Below are 14666 nucleotides of genomic sequence, written 5' to 3'. Positions count from 1 at the left end.
TCGGATCGGCGCGGGCGAGAGCGCCAATTCAACGGAAGACAAACAAGCGCCGACCTCCAAGCGTGTGGCTGTCAGACGGCAGACAGGCACAAGTCTCAGGGGAGGGACAAGGCGGAGGGGTTAAGCGGCTGGTCGACGGGGAGGCTGCTCGAGTGAAGAGAATACAAATAAAAAAAGAAGAAGAAGAAGAAAGGGGGCAGTCGCTTGAGGGAAGAGGCAGTCAACCAGAGAATCAAGTAGAATTTTATTCAGCGGTACGGGATTGCGGCGGTCTTACTTTATCGACAGATAACCACATGCTGGCCCCGGGACGCTAGCCTCAACCTTCCAGGGTCCCGGGGCCCGGGCTTTTTCCAGACCCGTCGGGTGCCATCTGTCAACTCCACCATCTCCGACGAGATCCATATCCGCCCAGCCTGGCAGCCAAGCAACCGCACAGCCTACCTAGCGCTGGAACGCTTCATCAGACGGAGACGAGGCTTTGCGTGACGTGCCGTTTCATCAGAGCCGCAAGGCTATTCCCGTCAGTCCGCCAGAGTGCTTTAATATCTGCCTCCAGCCTGGAACACAAGATGACTCGGGGAGCGGTTTTCCTCAACGTGCGACGGCCGCCGGACCAGCCCAGCAAACGGCGAGCTCGCCTGGCCTCCAGTTGTTGGCACAGTCAGCAATAAATTGCGCGAAAGGGTCCCCACTCGTTCCAAATCGAGTCAGACGTCGTTTCGACGTGGAGTGGTATTTTAACATACGCCGTACATTACGCGCCCCGCCGGCACCTTGCGAAATTGTACGCTGCGCGAGATCTACGATACCTACCTACCTACCGTACCCCATAATGTTGTTTGATATCTGGCCTGTTCTTCTGAAGATCTTGCATTCGCCATTGGACTCCGTTTGTTCATGAACGAACACAGGCATCTCGATTCTCTTCCAAGATACCTACACAGAAGCGACTGGGAGGAGGGAAAAGAATGAGGGCAAGTGGAAGGTGGGAGCTCACAGTTGAGAGAACCCAACAAGGAGGGCGGCTGCAACGAGAGCATCCCCCGCACCAACAAGAAAGCTGAAGAACTTTTACAGTGTAGGATTGATTTGGACAGCGAAGCCCGGGCCGTGGAGGTGGTCCTTGGCACCCCCACATGGAATCCGGTGCAGAACCGAGTCCGCGATCGCTGCATTCACTGCATCGGTAGTATCAGCTTCAATATCTCTTGGTGATTCGGCAGCTGTTTCTGTCGCAGAATCACTGCCAAATCCCAAGTTTCTCTATCATGTTCCAAGGGTCCAGACCAGCCAGAGTCGTGTTTGTGGTGGGAGAATATGTAGGGACACCTGGCACAAAGTTGACTTGAAGCCACGTCTGTCTGATCAGATTCCGCCTTTTCTTGATGAATTCCCAGTGTCCCATCTCCAGCTTGTTGCTGACCACCACCCCTCTATTGTCGGACGGCATCGTGTCGTGTGCTGTCCCCGCGATGGCGTCCGCTACCGCAACCAACCCCGTGGTCAACCCCTCCCACTTCGGCTCGAATTTTGGCCCCTCGCAGAACCGCAAAAGGCGGGGACCCCACCACTTGGCCGGGACAAACAAGCTTGCCCAGCGTGCGAGGGTTCGGGATCACCCCGGGAGGCTTCGGACGGCAATGATATCGGGAGTCGAAGTCGTTGGGAAGGTCGTCACATGGGATCAGGGGAAAGTGGAGGTTTGCGATTCAAGACCAAGGACATGGTCGACGCTAGGATTATGCACCATGTCCAACCCCAAAATCCCCCAACTTTTGCTACACTCTATTTTCGGGGTAGCGCCGGCGCGACGGGGCTTCGCGGGGATATCGCTTCTTGTCGCTTCTTGAGTAGCCGAGAACACGACGACCTTCGGCAACACTGCCTTGGTATTGGTTCTGTGTTGTAATACCGAGTGCTCATCGATCATCGTCGCGAGCCCAGCTGCATACATCATCACTCTGATTGCTGCATATATTTGATGACATGACAGCTCAAAGGTACACAAACGAGCCTTTGGAGGAGGTGGTCAGACGGGATCTGATATGTTCGGCAGACGAACTGGCGCTTGCTCGGCACGTCCCGAAATCGAAGATGTCTGTGCTGGTAGTGAGATGGCAGGTGAGCACAGGATGCGGATGGCTTGCTGCAGCTGCTGGTGTATCGTGATGACTTTGGAGACATCATGTATTAATATCTCACAGAGCTAAGGGGTTGCAAGACATTCTGGTAAGTTCTGAGCCATCATACGAACAATTTGTCTGTATAACCTGCTGGAAAGTGCTGTGTGACGGAGCGCACATAAACTAGCTCTCAACCTCGAGGCTAGGCAGCGCATGTTTTATAGTTGTCAAATGACACTAGATGCAAGAGCAAGGCAGGCCAATCGTTCATAGACTACTGCATGAGCACACACTTCAACTGTGCATGTGTGAGGTTGAGGTCCAAGTCCATGAGAGGTCAAAGCTGTGAGGTGAAGTCGGGATGACAGGCTGACAGCCCGGCCATCTGATATCTGATTGGCTCAGCCAGACGACAGCCCCCGGTTTAGGGAGGAGTTCAGCCCATCTCTGATTGGCTGCCAAACAATTTAGCCCCTGAAGGTCCCTTGCGTTCTGGCAGCCCTGCATCGACACGGTGGACCTGGGCGGCCAGTGAATCGCCAGTCGCACTGTCGCGAGCAGCTCACGTTGTCAACCCACCTCGACTTCCATCCGACAGGTCTCCTTCCTGTCTGGACAGGACGCAATTGTCAAAAGGCCACTCCTTCCGACCCCCCTCGCTGCCGAACGAAGCAGCCGCATTGCCAGGAGTAGCAACGGATCATGCAAGAAGTGACGTCTGAAAAATGGGTGAGTTGAAGTTGCCCTTCCCCCACCATGATAAGCGGCGGCCATCTTGTGCGGGCAAGGCGCGGGCGGGTGGCTTTCGGCCTCCGGGCCTTCCTTGAACCGACCTCCTGCCGCCGCCGTCTCCGCCCGGTTTCAAGGGCCACTCCACTTGGCCCTCCAGCCTGGCACATCATGTCGACTGCCGACTGCCTCATAGTGCCAGTCTTGCTGACTAGCCACCCACAGCTCCGTCTCAAACGACGTTGCCTGACCACGAGCCACTGAAGTTCTCGCCCCGCGCCGTCACCAGACTAGATGAGGAGGACGAAGACTGGCAGAGAACCTTACGACCCGCCGTCCTTGAACCGAGGAGCGTTGCGCATTCCCGAGAATCGTCCCTCGACAAGTTTCAACGCACCCACCCACATGTGCCGCCGCCTCGGGGTGCCCTGGGAGGCGTTATTGAGCGAGTTGTTGATCCCAGAGCTGCCTCGTACGGCCACCACCGCCAGACCTCGATTGTTCATGGCATAGGAATCCATCACTCGAGGAACGGCAGCCTTGCCAGCTCTTCCTCGAGCCCTCTCAGCCCGCAGATGATTGCTGCCGCTGGCGCAGGTCTCACACCTGATAGGACGGATATGCATATTCAAGCCTTCTCACGGACGGAGGGTGATACCGGGCCAGGATCACGCCCTGTTACTGCTCTCTCCAATGCTACGACAGCGGTCCCGAACCCGGGGCCTGGTTATCCCGAAAGAACTTCATCGGCAACTGATATGTCAGGCGCCCCAGCACCAACCAGGGGAACTCTGGAGAGAATGCACAGTGGCAGCGGGCGGTCACGCCGTGATCATTCTCATCATCATTCGCATTCATCACGGGCCTCCAAGGATGAGCAAAAGACCGTGGGGGAATACGCGCTCCATGTGCTTTTCACCTCGTTCATTGCCCAGGCAGAAGAAAAGCTGAACGAGTGTATAACGGTCCCGTTCGAACCGGAGCCGAATGTCGAACAGATCTGCGGGCCAGGGGCGGACCCTGCGTTTGACCAACTCATTGTAGCTCTTGGGCACATCTCCAAGCAGAAGCCAAAGCCATTGATCGATAGTATGATGCTGTGGCGCAAGAGCAAGAGCGAAGCGGCCGGCGAAGCCCGAGGACAGCTACACCAGCATGCTCGTATCAATCCTGCACCCCATCCTGGACTATTACAACGACGTAACACGGAACCTGTACAGCCCATGTCCGCACAAGGTGGCCCGGAAGCTGGTGGGCAGATGGGTCTGGCAGCCAGGCAGGATTTCGTCGCACAGGCAGAGCGCCGGTCGACAGTTTCCATCTATGTGCTCTGCCGGGTTCTCCTTGAGGTCATGTCACAAAGCACGCTGGCCTCCATCACGCCGGAAATGGAGGAGAAGCTGGAATCGATCATTTTCGGCCAGTTGAAGATGTCAGAGACAGAGCAGCTGATGCTGTCGCCTCTGAAACTGGCCAACTGGAATTTGTTCGCTCAGCTCCTTGGTGTCATGAGCGACATCGACTTCAACAGCGTGACTGCCCGATTCGTCACCGACTTGGACCGCTCACTGCAAGAGTTGGCGGCTAGAAGCCCCCATGTCGAAAGCAGACTAGAGCTTGTTCTGGGCGGCATGAAGCATCTCCGCATCAAAACTTCACCGGCGGCAGCGTGGGATCAATCCTGCGACTTCATGGCATCTCTTGGCAAGCTGTTTGGCCGGTCCAAAGGTGGCAGGGTCAAATCGGCCTTCTGCCAGGTCCTCGAGATGCTCATGCTGCCCATTGCAGCTGAAGCAAACAACAGTGATATTGCCCACCCAAAGTGGGCCGAGGTTCTCTCCACCATCTGTCCTCGTCTGGCAGAAATCATGGCCAAGCCACGGCACTGGATCTACGCCTTTCCCCTGACTGCCACTATGCTCTGCGTCTCCCCCCCAGAGACTTTTGTCAGCCAATGGAACCAGCTGATCTACCCGTTGCCACCCAAACTCAAGGACCGAGAGACCAGGCCAATATGCATGCAGGTCGTTTCTAGACTCGTGTGGACATACATCTACCGCACAACAGAGAGCAATAACGGGCCTACAAAAAGGTTGGATGATGTGATGAGGACGGTGCTTCCGAATCCCAAGAAGCCTTACAGTGCAACAGACACCGCCGTTGTTGAGCCTCTGATACAGATCATTAGATTTGTTGGATATAAACACCCAGAACACTGTTTCAAGACTATCATCTTCCCCTTGATCAGTGCTGATCTATTCGAGAAAAAGGACAGGGAACTCAGAATCGAACAACTGGATCCTGACCGGATGGTTGTGGGAATCCGGGCTTTTCTTACTGTTATGGCGGACTTGGAGAAGGGCGACAAGGGCAAACCGCCATTTCCACAGACATACGCTCATACTCATGCTCATGAAGTGATGACACCAACCTCGCCAGTACTGCAATCGCCCGTGGGCGCTCCAACAGTTCCCCCAGCGGCGTTGTCCGCTGGAGAGAAGCTTTCTAAGCCAGTCATGATTTCTTCTCTGACCCGAGAGGTCCGGGCGAACTACAACAAGTTCTGTGAAATTCTCAACAAAATCACTATCATCTGCGATAATACTTTTGGTGGCCAGGCAGCATTGGACGAGAAGTTTGAGAGGTTCAACAGCCCTGGTCCCAAAACACCCATTACCGAAACCTTCAACTTTAGTCGGCGAGATGACCATTCGAATCCTCAGGACCAGAAGCAGGCATTCTATGAACTACTTCACGTAGCCGTACAGGCCATACCTCGATGTCTGTCTCCAGACATACCCATACCTTTCAACACTCTCATCAATCTGCTCTGTACCGGAACGGCCCATGTCCAATCAAATATTGCCGAATCCTCGGCGCGGTCTCTGAAGGCTATCGCTCGACAGTCGCATGCCCATCAGGTCACAATGGGCTTCGCACGGTTCATCTTCAATTTCGATGACCGCTATTCAACCATGTCAGATGGCGGCATGCTGGGACCTGGCCATATTGAGAAGACTTTGATGCTCTATATCGAACTTCTTCATATCTGGATTCTGGAAATCAAGCAAAAGACGAGGGAGGCCACGACTGAAAACGGTGAGCCCACTGGCGATAAGCGTGGGATCAAACTCGACTTGTCCAGCGTATGGGCAGAAGTTGATCAAGTCGAGGCACATGGCCTGTTCTTCCTATGCTCACAATCTCGACGCGTTCGATATCACGCGGTCAACGTGCTACGATTGATCAGGGAGTTTGACAGTGTCTTAAGAAAGCCAGGCGGTGGTGGGCAAGAGACACAGAGACTTATTGACATCCTCGAAAATGACTCCATGCAAGTCATGAACTTCAATGATGAACAGTTATCAGTAGCGGAACGAGCCGCCAGCAGCGAGGGATGCAGACAAACAGCCAAGGAGCCTTGATCGAACTCTGCACCAGCGATATGTCCTATGACACAACCCTGTGGTTCAAGATCTTCCCCAACTTTATCCGAATCGCCTTTGACAAATGCCCCTTCACTATCACATTAACACGAGATCTGGTCTGCGAGCGGATTCTTCAGCTTTACAAGGTCATCACAGTACTCTCGGAGCCATCACGAGGGTTATATTACAACGACATCAATAGTGCCCGCCTCACAGCCAAGACGCCAACAAGCCAGCAAGAGGGTGTTGTTGAGCAGTGGAAGCTGTACCTTGTATTTGCGTGCACAACGTTGGCAGATCCGGGCAGTGTTCCCAATGGAGCGAGCAATGGGCAACATGGTCGGAAGGGGTCTACGGCTGCCGAAAAGATTGGTTCAGCCCGCACTCTCTTCAAATACCTAAATCCCTTGCTCTCCGTCTCGTCCGCCTCGATACGGGAAGCAGTAGTAATAGCGATGGGCTCTATCAACGTCCACATCTATCGCACTCTTCTCGAGGAGCTTCAAGGCCATGTCGGGCGCTGCAATGATGACGCTAGGCAACGGATTCATCAGCGTACCAACAGCAGTCTGCGACGGAACCGAAAGATGGATATATTACGGACTGAAATCACTCATGTCTACAAGTTGACATCACACTTCTTGAAGCAACAGGAAGTGTATCAGGATGAGTGGATTCTCAATAATCTGGTCGGATATGCCAAGGACCTCAAGATCTTTTTGATGGATGGCGAAGTTCAAATGGACTGGGAGTTCCAGAAACTCAGGCGTCATTATTGCGGGCTTATGGAGGAGCTTTTTGAGGGTATCAACCGAACCAATGATCCATCTAGATGGATGACATTTGAAGCTCGAAAGTCGGCATTTGCTCTGATGGAGGATTGGTGCGGTTTCTCGCCGAACCAGCCACAAATCCGACAAAGAGAAGACAACATGAGGAAGTCAGTGATTGATCAAAAGGCTGTCGGTGAACGTGGCACTGTCACGGCAGCTATGGAGATTGAAAAGAGGAACCTTAGAACGGCGGCACTCAGTGCCATGGCGTCTCTATGCGGCGGACCCATCAGCCTTACCACCGAGGGTAGCTCTTCTCGGCAGTTCGATGTGAGGCGGATGCTGGCTTGGATTGAGGCCATCTTCAATTCTGGCAGCGATCGTATGAATGTCATCGGCAGGAGAGCTCTCAAGAACCTGATTGTCCACAACCAGGAGTTTGTATATCTCCTCGAACACTGCATCTCACGATGCTACCTTGCTGAAGTGCCCAAGGTGCTGGAGAGTTACTTTACTGTCGTGACCGAGGTCATTCTGGAGCACCCCGAGAACCCCTGCCCCTTTTGGAAGCTTCTAGGTCTTTGTCTGTTTATGCTGGGTAACGACCAAAGCAAAATCAGATCTAAGGCGGCACACCTCCTTCGAGCACTTGAAGAGCGCCAACCACAACCCAAGAGCTCCAAACTCCAAGACTTCGACATTAGTATATCGGATAAGACAAAGGCTGTCTACAAGCTCGCTCAGTTCGAGATATCCAAGAGGCTGGCCAAACGACACACCGAACTGGCGTTTCACATCTTCTCCGAGTTTACATTCTACTTTAAGGAACAACAAGGATCAGCCCAAAGGAACATCGTGGCTGTCATCCTTCCTTGGGTACAATCAGTCGAACTCAAAGTCGACCCGAATGGCGGTCCGATTGCCCAGTCATATGTACTGCTGGCCAACCTGCTCGAGCTCACCATCAAGTCTAGTGCGGCTTTGCACAATGAAGTGCAGGCACTCTGGCAGGCGTTGGCTACGGGACCCCATCCTGGGAATGTGAGACTCATTCTCGATTTTATCATGTCACTTTGTCTTGAGCGGAGGGAGCAGAACTTTGTCGAATATGCCAAGCAGATTGTGGTCTTTTTGGCCAGTACCAGTATCACCCCGGGCAACAAGGTGGTGGAATTCTTGTTGTCGCAGATCACGCCTAAGACGATGGTTCCGAATGAGAAGCGGGAAGCTTCTCCTCCGCCGCCGGATAATATTGAGAAGCTGCCTTACTATGCGGATTTGGCCGTAGTCCTTCCTGTTGGTACGAAGCAGGCTGGCTTTTCGCTTGGACAACTGTCTTTGATCTTGTTGGTGGATCTCATGGTTGCGCCTGTGAGCCTTACCGCGGAGAATGTCCCTAATCTTTTGCAGGTGGTGACGGTGCTCTGGGATCACTACACGCCACTGGTGCAGGAGCAGGCTCGGGAGATGCTGGTGCATTTGATTCATGAGCTTGTCATCTCACAGCTTGATGATGATGCCCCGGTGGAGACAAGGAAGTCGATTGAGGATCTCATTGATGCTATTCGTCGCCATGACCGGTCTGTGGTGTGGGGGTACGAGGACAGCAATGGCAAGGTCAACGAGCATGACAATAAAGTCCCTCCGAGTATGGAGTATTTGACCACCGAGGTTGTCAAGACTTTTGAGCTTACCTTCCCTGGCATCAAAGACCAATGGGGCCGGCTATCACTCACGTGGGCAACCTCGTGTCCTGTCAGACATCTTGCCTGTCGGTCTTTTCAGATTTTCAGGTGTATTCTCACTTCGTTGGATCAGCATATGCTCGGGGACATGCTCGCTCGCTTGTCGAACACTATTGCGGACGAGGATATGGAGATTCAGTCGTTTTCGATGGAGATACTCACTACCTTTAAGACCCTGATCGTCAAGCTTGATGCAGAGAAGCTGTTGGCTCTTCCACAACTCTTCTGGACGACATGTGCCTGTCTGGAGTCAATCAATGAGTGCGAGTTTCTGGAAGCGGTGGAGATACTGAATGAGTTCTTGGACAAACTGGACTTTGGGTCTGCCAATGTGCGAAGGCTTCTCTATGATGGACAGCCTTCCAAGTGGGATGGGCCGTTTGAGGGTTTGCAGCCACTTCTTTACAAGGGGTTGCGGTCGTCGACATGTCTGGACTCGACATTGCGGACGCTGGAAAGACTTGTGCAGTTGCCGAGCGATGCCCTGATTGGAGACGATACTCGTCTGTTCTTTACCATCATTGCCAACTTGCCAAGGCTTCTGGATGTTATTAATCAGAAGATATTGGAGGAAGAGGTGGTTCAGACGGCGCACTCGCTGATGAGTGTTGCGTATGAGCGAGAGTTGAGGAGTATTGCGCTGGTTCTTGACAAGTACCTGGCGAACATGTACTCATCTGGGGAAGACTTTGTCTCGCAGATGCTGGCAGCTCTTCAAGACTACTTTCTGCCAGCACTTGACTTTCATATGATTGCCATGCTGATGGGCTTCCTGACCAACGCGACTGCCTGGGTCAAGATCAAGACGATGAGGATTCTCAGGGTAATCATCCCCGAAGTCGACATGAGGAAGCCGGAAATCGCGAGCCATGGCTCAGATATGATTTCACCCTTGCTACGACTGTTGCAAACAGAGTACTGCATGGAAGCCCTCGAGGTTCTTGATAACATCATGACCATGTCCGGTTCCACCATGGACAAGCAGCACCTCCGCATGAGCATGACCCGACCCACCTCCAAGGCCGTCCGAAAAGAATACGAGCGCACTCAAAGTCTCTTTGGCATCCCAGAAACTTCCGGTTGGGCGATTCCCATGCCAGCCAAAAAGACTGACTCTACCCGCGCCAACATCCACGCCGCATTCTACATGTGCCAGTCGATCGAAGGCATAGCCGCCGAGCCAACCCCAACGCCCGAGGTTGAATTCCACAACGATGAGTTCCCCTACGGCTATTTCTCCACCTCGGACAGGGCGGACACCATGATGTCAGACGACATAAGGGATAACCCCCCCATGGGCGACCTCGTCTCCAAACTTGACAGCCTAGACGACTTCTTCGACGACCTCTCCACCAGCCCACCGTCCGATGGCCGTTCCTCCAGGACAGTGACAGAATTCTCCCCTGACGCCTTCGAATCCGACGCTCAACTCTACGACGAGCAAATCCTCCCTATTCTGCACCAGGCTTCCTCAAACACAAGTAGCATGTCCTTCCAAAACGGCTTTGCCGATCGCCCCTCTTTTGTCTTGCCAACAAACGGTCTAGTAGCAGCCAACACGATGACGCCGGGGGCGTTCTCGGTAACTATGACCGGCACTGGAGGCGGCCCAGGTCCCGCAAACATCACTCCTCCAAGCGCTATCCTCCGTCCTGGTCTTCACGCTCGTTCGGTAACTTCCCCTTCGGCACCGTATCACCATCAGCTGGATTTTGCCTCGGATGACGAGCATGATACACCCCAGCAGCAGGATTTTGTGGAGGATGTCTTTTCTGATGGGGATGATGAACGCCCAACTACGGATGGAGGGAATGGGAATAGTAGTCCGTTTTTCTTGGAGAGCGTGATTAGGAAGGGGGGCTTGAGAGGAAGGTTGAGGGGGGTGGGGACTGGAGGGGCAAGGGAGAGGTTGCCTAGTGTGCAGGGGGTGTCACCAAGATCTCAACAGCAGTCACGAGCGCCGTCTGCAATGGGGGGGAGAGGGATTTGAGGGGGCGAGGGAGCAGGGGATGGTGTTGCAGCAGAGGTTGCAGATGGGTGGTTTTGGGGGGCAGGGGTTTGGGAATAGGGAGTTGTTGTAGGGGGGTAAGGGTTTAGGACGAGGAGCCTGAGCTTGTTGCAATCAAGGCCGGCGGGGGTTTAGTTTTCGACTTCTGCCGTCATCATTGGGGGAAGGGGGAAGCGAAGGGGAGGACTGTATGATGATGGTGTTTGTGTAATGAACATGGGGGTGATCTGGGGACAGAGATGAGGAAACATATAGGGATGAAGGAGATGGGTAAGGGGATGAGGCACGATCATTTATATATGTAATGTAGCTGTTTATATCAATATTGAGTAACCTGACATACAAATGGCACTGAAGTTGCCGACGCACTTGTAGGAACACCAATTATGTTGGTTCGCTGCTTGGCACTTGGTGTCAACTGGCGCTCAAGCTGCCGTGCCATATCTCTCTCTCACCTTCCAGGATGGTCCGCTTTCACTCATCGAACTTGGCCTTTCAAAACACCACTCGCCATGAGCAAACACTGAACAAAAAAAACGATCATGTCGACCTCAGACTCATTACCGGTTTACGATGGGCCAATATGCCGCATTTGTTGCGATTTAATGCCCAACAGACAGATTCCCCTGCCCAACGGCAAATGGGTCGATGTCCAGAAACAGGGGAAAATGACGCTTTCCCTGGCTGTCTGGTTAAGTGATGTTTACGAATCGGCCAAGACGTGCGTCAATTGTAAGGTCATGATTGAAGCATTGGAATGTTTTGAAGGAAAGGAGCCAAGGTTGGAGGATGATATGTTTACTGTTGATGGCCGGGTTGGGACGTCGCTCAAGCTCGAGTACAATCTCGCTGATGACGAATATTTGAGGTTTATTGAAGTATTCTCTGATACTGGTGAGAAGATTCCTTGAATGGTGCGTAAGGTGGTGGGAGGCTGACATTGTGAGATAATAGAATCGGAGAGTTGTCTGGGTACGGCGACGTTTATAGAGGCTGATATTGACCCGAGGAAGGCGGCGGAGATTGCGAAAAGACGACTGAGGGAGTGTGTTGATTCTCATGATGAGTGTAGGGTGGGGAGGAGGGGATTCATTCCTACGAGGGTTGTGGATGTTGGTACTGGGGATGGTCTGCCGTGGTTAGTTGAGACCACGGAGGATATGAAAGACACTGACTACGTTGCTTTGAGTTATTGTTGGGGGTTGGCCCAGTCCCTTACAACGACCAAAGCGACATTGCCAAACAGGCTTGAGGGTATTCCGTGGGAAGATATACCCAAGACCCTGCACGAGGCGATCGAATTTGTACAACACCTGGGCCTATCGTATATATGGATTGATGCCCTCTGCATCATCCAGGATGATGGTTTAGATTGGGAGAAGGAGGCAGCTCAGATGAAAAACGTCTACGAGAACGCCTTGTTCACGCTCTCTGCCACGTCTGCCCCCGATGTTGCTACCGGTTGCTTCCTAGCCCGAAATAATCCCGTTCACGAACTGCACTCGGCGAAGCCGCAGCATACCTACTACGCTCGTCGTCCCTGTTTTGATACCCACAGCAAGCTTTTCTCCTACTCCGTCGACACCGAGATTGAAATGGACAACTATCCCGCTATGACACGGGGTTGGATCTATCAAGAGCGTCTTCTCTCGCAACGAATCCTCTATTGCGCCTATGATGAGTTGATCTGGGAGTGCCGGAATACGATCACATGCGAGTGTAACCCGACAAGCCTTCATCGTCACCACGGAGGCAACGCCATCGTTAGCTACAAGCGTCAAATGGGACACCTCTCCGATCCCACACAGTTCAACAAAAACAACTCCTCTTTTTTCCCTATCATCGATCTGTGGCTCAGCCTCGTGCAGAGCTACTCCCAGAGAGTCTTCACAAAATATACCGACCGTCTCATTGCTCTTTCTGGTATCGCTCAGAAATTCCAGCCTCTCAACATAGGGAATTACTACGCGGGCATCTGGTCTTCGGAAATCCACCACCAACTAGCCTGGACTCGCGATGCCAACCCCAAGGCATTACGCGTCAAGGAAGCGGCCCGAATCCCTGGTTCTCCTTCCTGGTCCTGGTGTTCCATCAACCAACCCTGCGTATTCGACGACGTCATGAACCCTCCCCGCATCAGCACCCGTCTCACAGCCCTAAACTACAAAGCCGAACTCTCCAGCCCCGATCCCACCGGCCCAGTCTCATATGCCCGGCTGACCCTCTCCGGCCCCTGCGTCGAAGCAAAAATCGTCCTCGGCCCTCCCGTAGAAGAGAACCCCAGCAGCCCCCTCAAAGCATACATCTCCCTCTGCAACAAACAATATCTCATAACGCCCGACATCCCCCAATGGCACAACGCCCCTCAGTCAGCCGACTCCTTAGCTGCCTCGGACGAAGTCTCCTGCCTAGAAATCTACATCACCAAAAAGGGGTTCAAGGACAACGTAAACGTCAACCCTGACTCTCCATGGGACGACCCAGAGCACCCGGATCAATACTACAATTACCGATTCCCATGGCTGGTTCTCAAATGGTCACCCCCCCATGATGCGTACCGCCGTGTGGGGATCGTCAACTTTGCAAATCGACCTTCGTTTGACCAGGAGGAGCAGGCGCCTGGGGAGATGATGAGGCATGCGGTGATGAGGGTCGTGGATATTGTTTGAAGAACGTAATAGCAGCACAGGTATGTCAAGATGACAACTTTTTCCTGATCCCTAGTTTCTGCTTTTGGCGTAACTGAAGTAGTGTAGAACTCGGGATCCCATCCGCTCTCCCCTAGATAAGATCTGCCTTGAATGCTTATCTGTCGGGACACCCACCAAACCGCACAATGTCACGGTTCTGGAAGACAGTGGGGCCACGAGGGACCAATCAGGACTGGACCGAGCGATCGAGCGGGGCTCACGGTCCGAGTGGACGGAACGGACCAATAAGATGGGGACCGGGGACCGCGGCGGGGCTCACGGTCCACGGTCCAGTATCGGCCAATCAGGAGTGGACCGAGGACCGTCTGTAAGTCAACGGTCCACGGTCCCAAGGTCTATATATACGGAGGAACTGGCTGGTGTAGATAGACAGTTCCGCAGTATGCAATGACAAGTCACAATCGTGGTATCTTAGCTGTTGTGATTGAGACATCTTGTTGTGCACTATTTAGCTGCACCGAACCAATTGTCAGAAGTTACCTTCAACTAGTATCCCTTTCAGAGGTTCTGTACAGGGGTTCGTCACACGTTGCATACTCACTTCAACTCTGTCACGGATAAGTTGAAGGTATCAAGTTAACGCCATGGCCGGAAACGTCAATACCCAGGCAGGGACATCCACTCAACCCACCATCGACCAGCTTCTTACTTGTATCCAAGAGCTTGAGGATAAGTTACGCCTTTCCCACGAGACCCTCACGCAGGAGAACGCTATGCTCCACCAGGAGATCGGGACCTTACGTAAGGAGGGAGAGCGTGCTAAACTCGAGGCACCCGACCGCTACGGAGGTGCAAAGGGAGAGCTGGGGAGATTTTTGATTTAACTTAAGGCTTACTTTCGGTACTACCCTTCTCGTTTCCCGGACGAGGAATCTAAGGTTATATATACTGCATCTAGGCTCAAGGACATAGCACTTACATAATTCGAGCCGATCTTAAGGGACTACTTCGATAATATATATAACGAGAGGGAGGATATTACCTAAATATATTTCAAGTTATATAAAAGTTTTTTAAAAAAAATTAAGGAGGTATTTAAAGAGTATAACGAAGCTAGATATACCTAGGAGTAACTAACTAACCTTAAATAAACTCGATTTACTACCGATTATTTACCTATCAATTATCACTCCCCTAGTTCTATAA

At 52.7% G+C, this 14666-nt stretch overlaps 2 protein-coding genes across 2 annotated transcripts, besides 2 other annotated features; both read left to right on the top strand.

Annotated features, from left to right (window-relative positions):
- Positions 1-3079: 3079 nt before the first annotated feature.
- PODANS_6_3190 (uncharacterized protein) lies at positions 3080-10791 on the top strand (the record flags this gene model as incomplete). The annotated part of the gene is made up of 2 exons (XM_001910138.1): positions 3080-6223; positions 6259-10791. Coding segments are annotated over 2 exons (7677 nt in total), but the record flags the coding sequence as incomplete, so codon positions are not given.
- A 1178-nt stretch (positions 10792-11969) lies between these two features.
- Positions 11970-13478, top strand: PODANS_6_3200 (uncharacterized protein; the record flags this gene model as incomplete). Its single annotated transcript, XM_001910137.1, has 1 exon — positions 11970-13478. The coding sequence occupies one exon, from the start codon at positions 11970-11972 to the stop codon at positions 13476-13478; it is 1509 nt and encodes a 502-aa protein (XP_001910172.1).
- Positions 13479-13647: 169 nt separating this feature from the next.
- Positions 13648-14047: a long terminal repeat (LTR crapaud).
- Positions 14048-14164: 117 nt separating this feature from the next.
- Positions 14165-14628: a repeat region (transposon crapaud).
- The last annotated feature ends 38 nt before the right edge of the window (positions 14629-14666 follow it).

Source organism: Podospora anserina, chromosome 6 (assembly GCF_000226545.1).
Source record: "Podospora anserina S mat+ genomic DNA chromosome 6, supercontig 2".
In the NCBI taxonomy this organism is placed as follows: Eukaryota; Fungi; Ascomycota; class Sordariomycetes; order Sordariales; family Podosporaceae; genus Podospora; species Podospora anserina.
The sequence above is the reverse complement of the archived record's forward strand: the minus strand, read 5'-3'. Positions and strand labels throughout refer to the sequence as shown.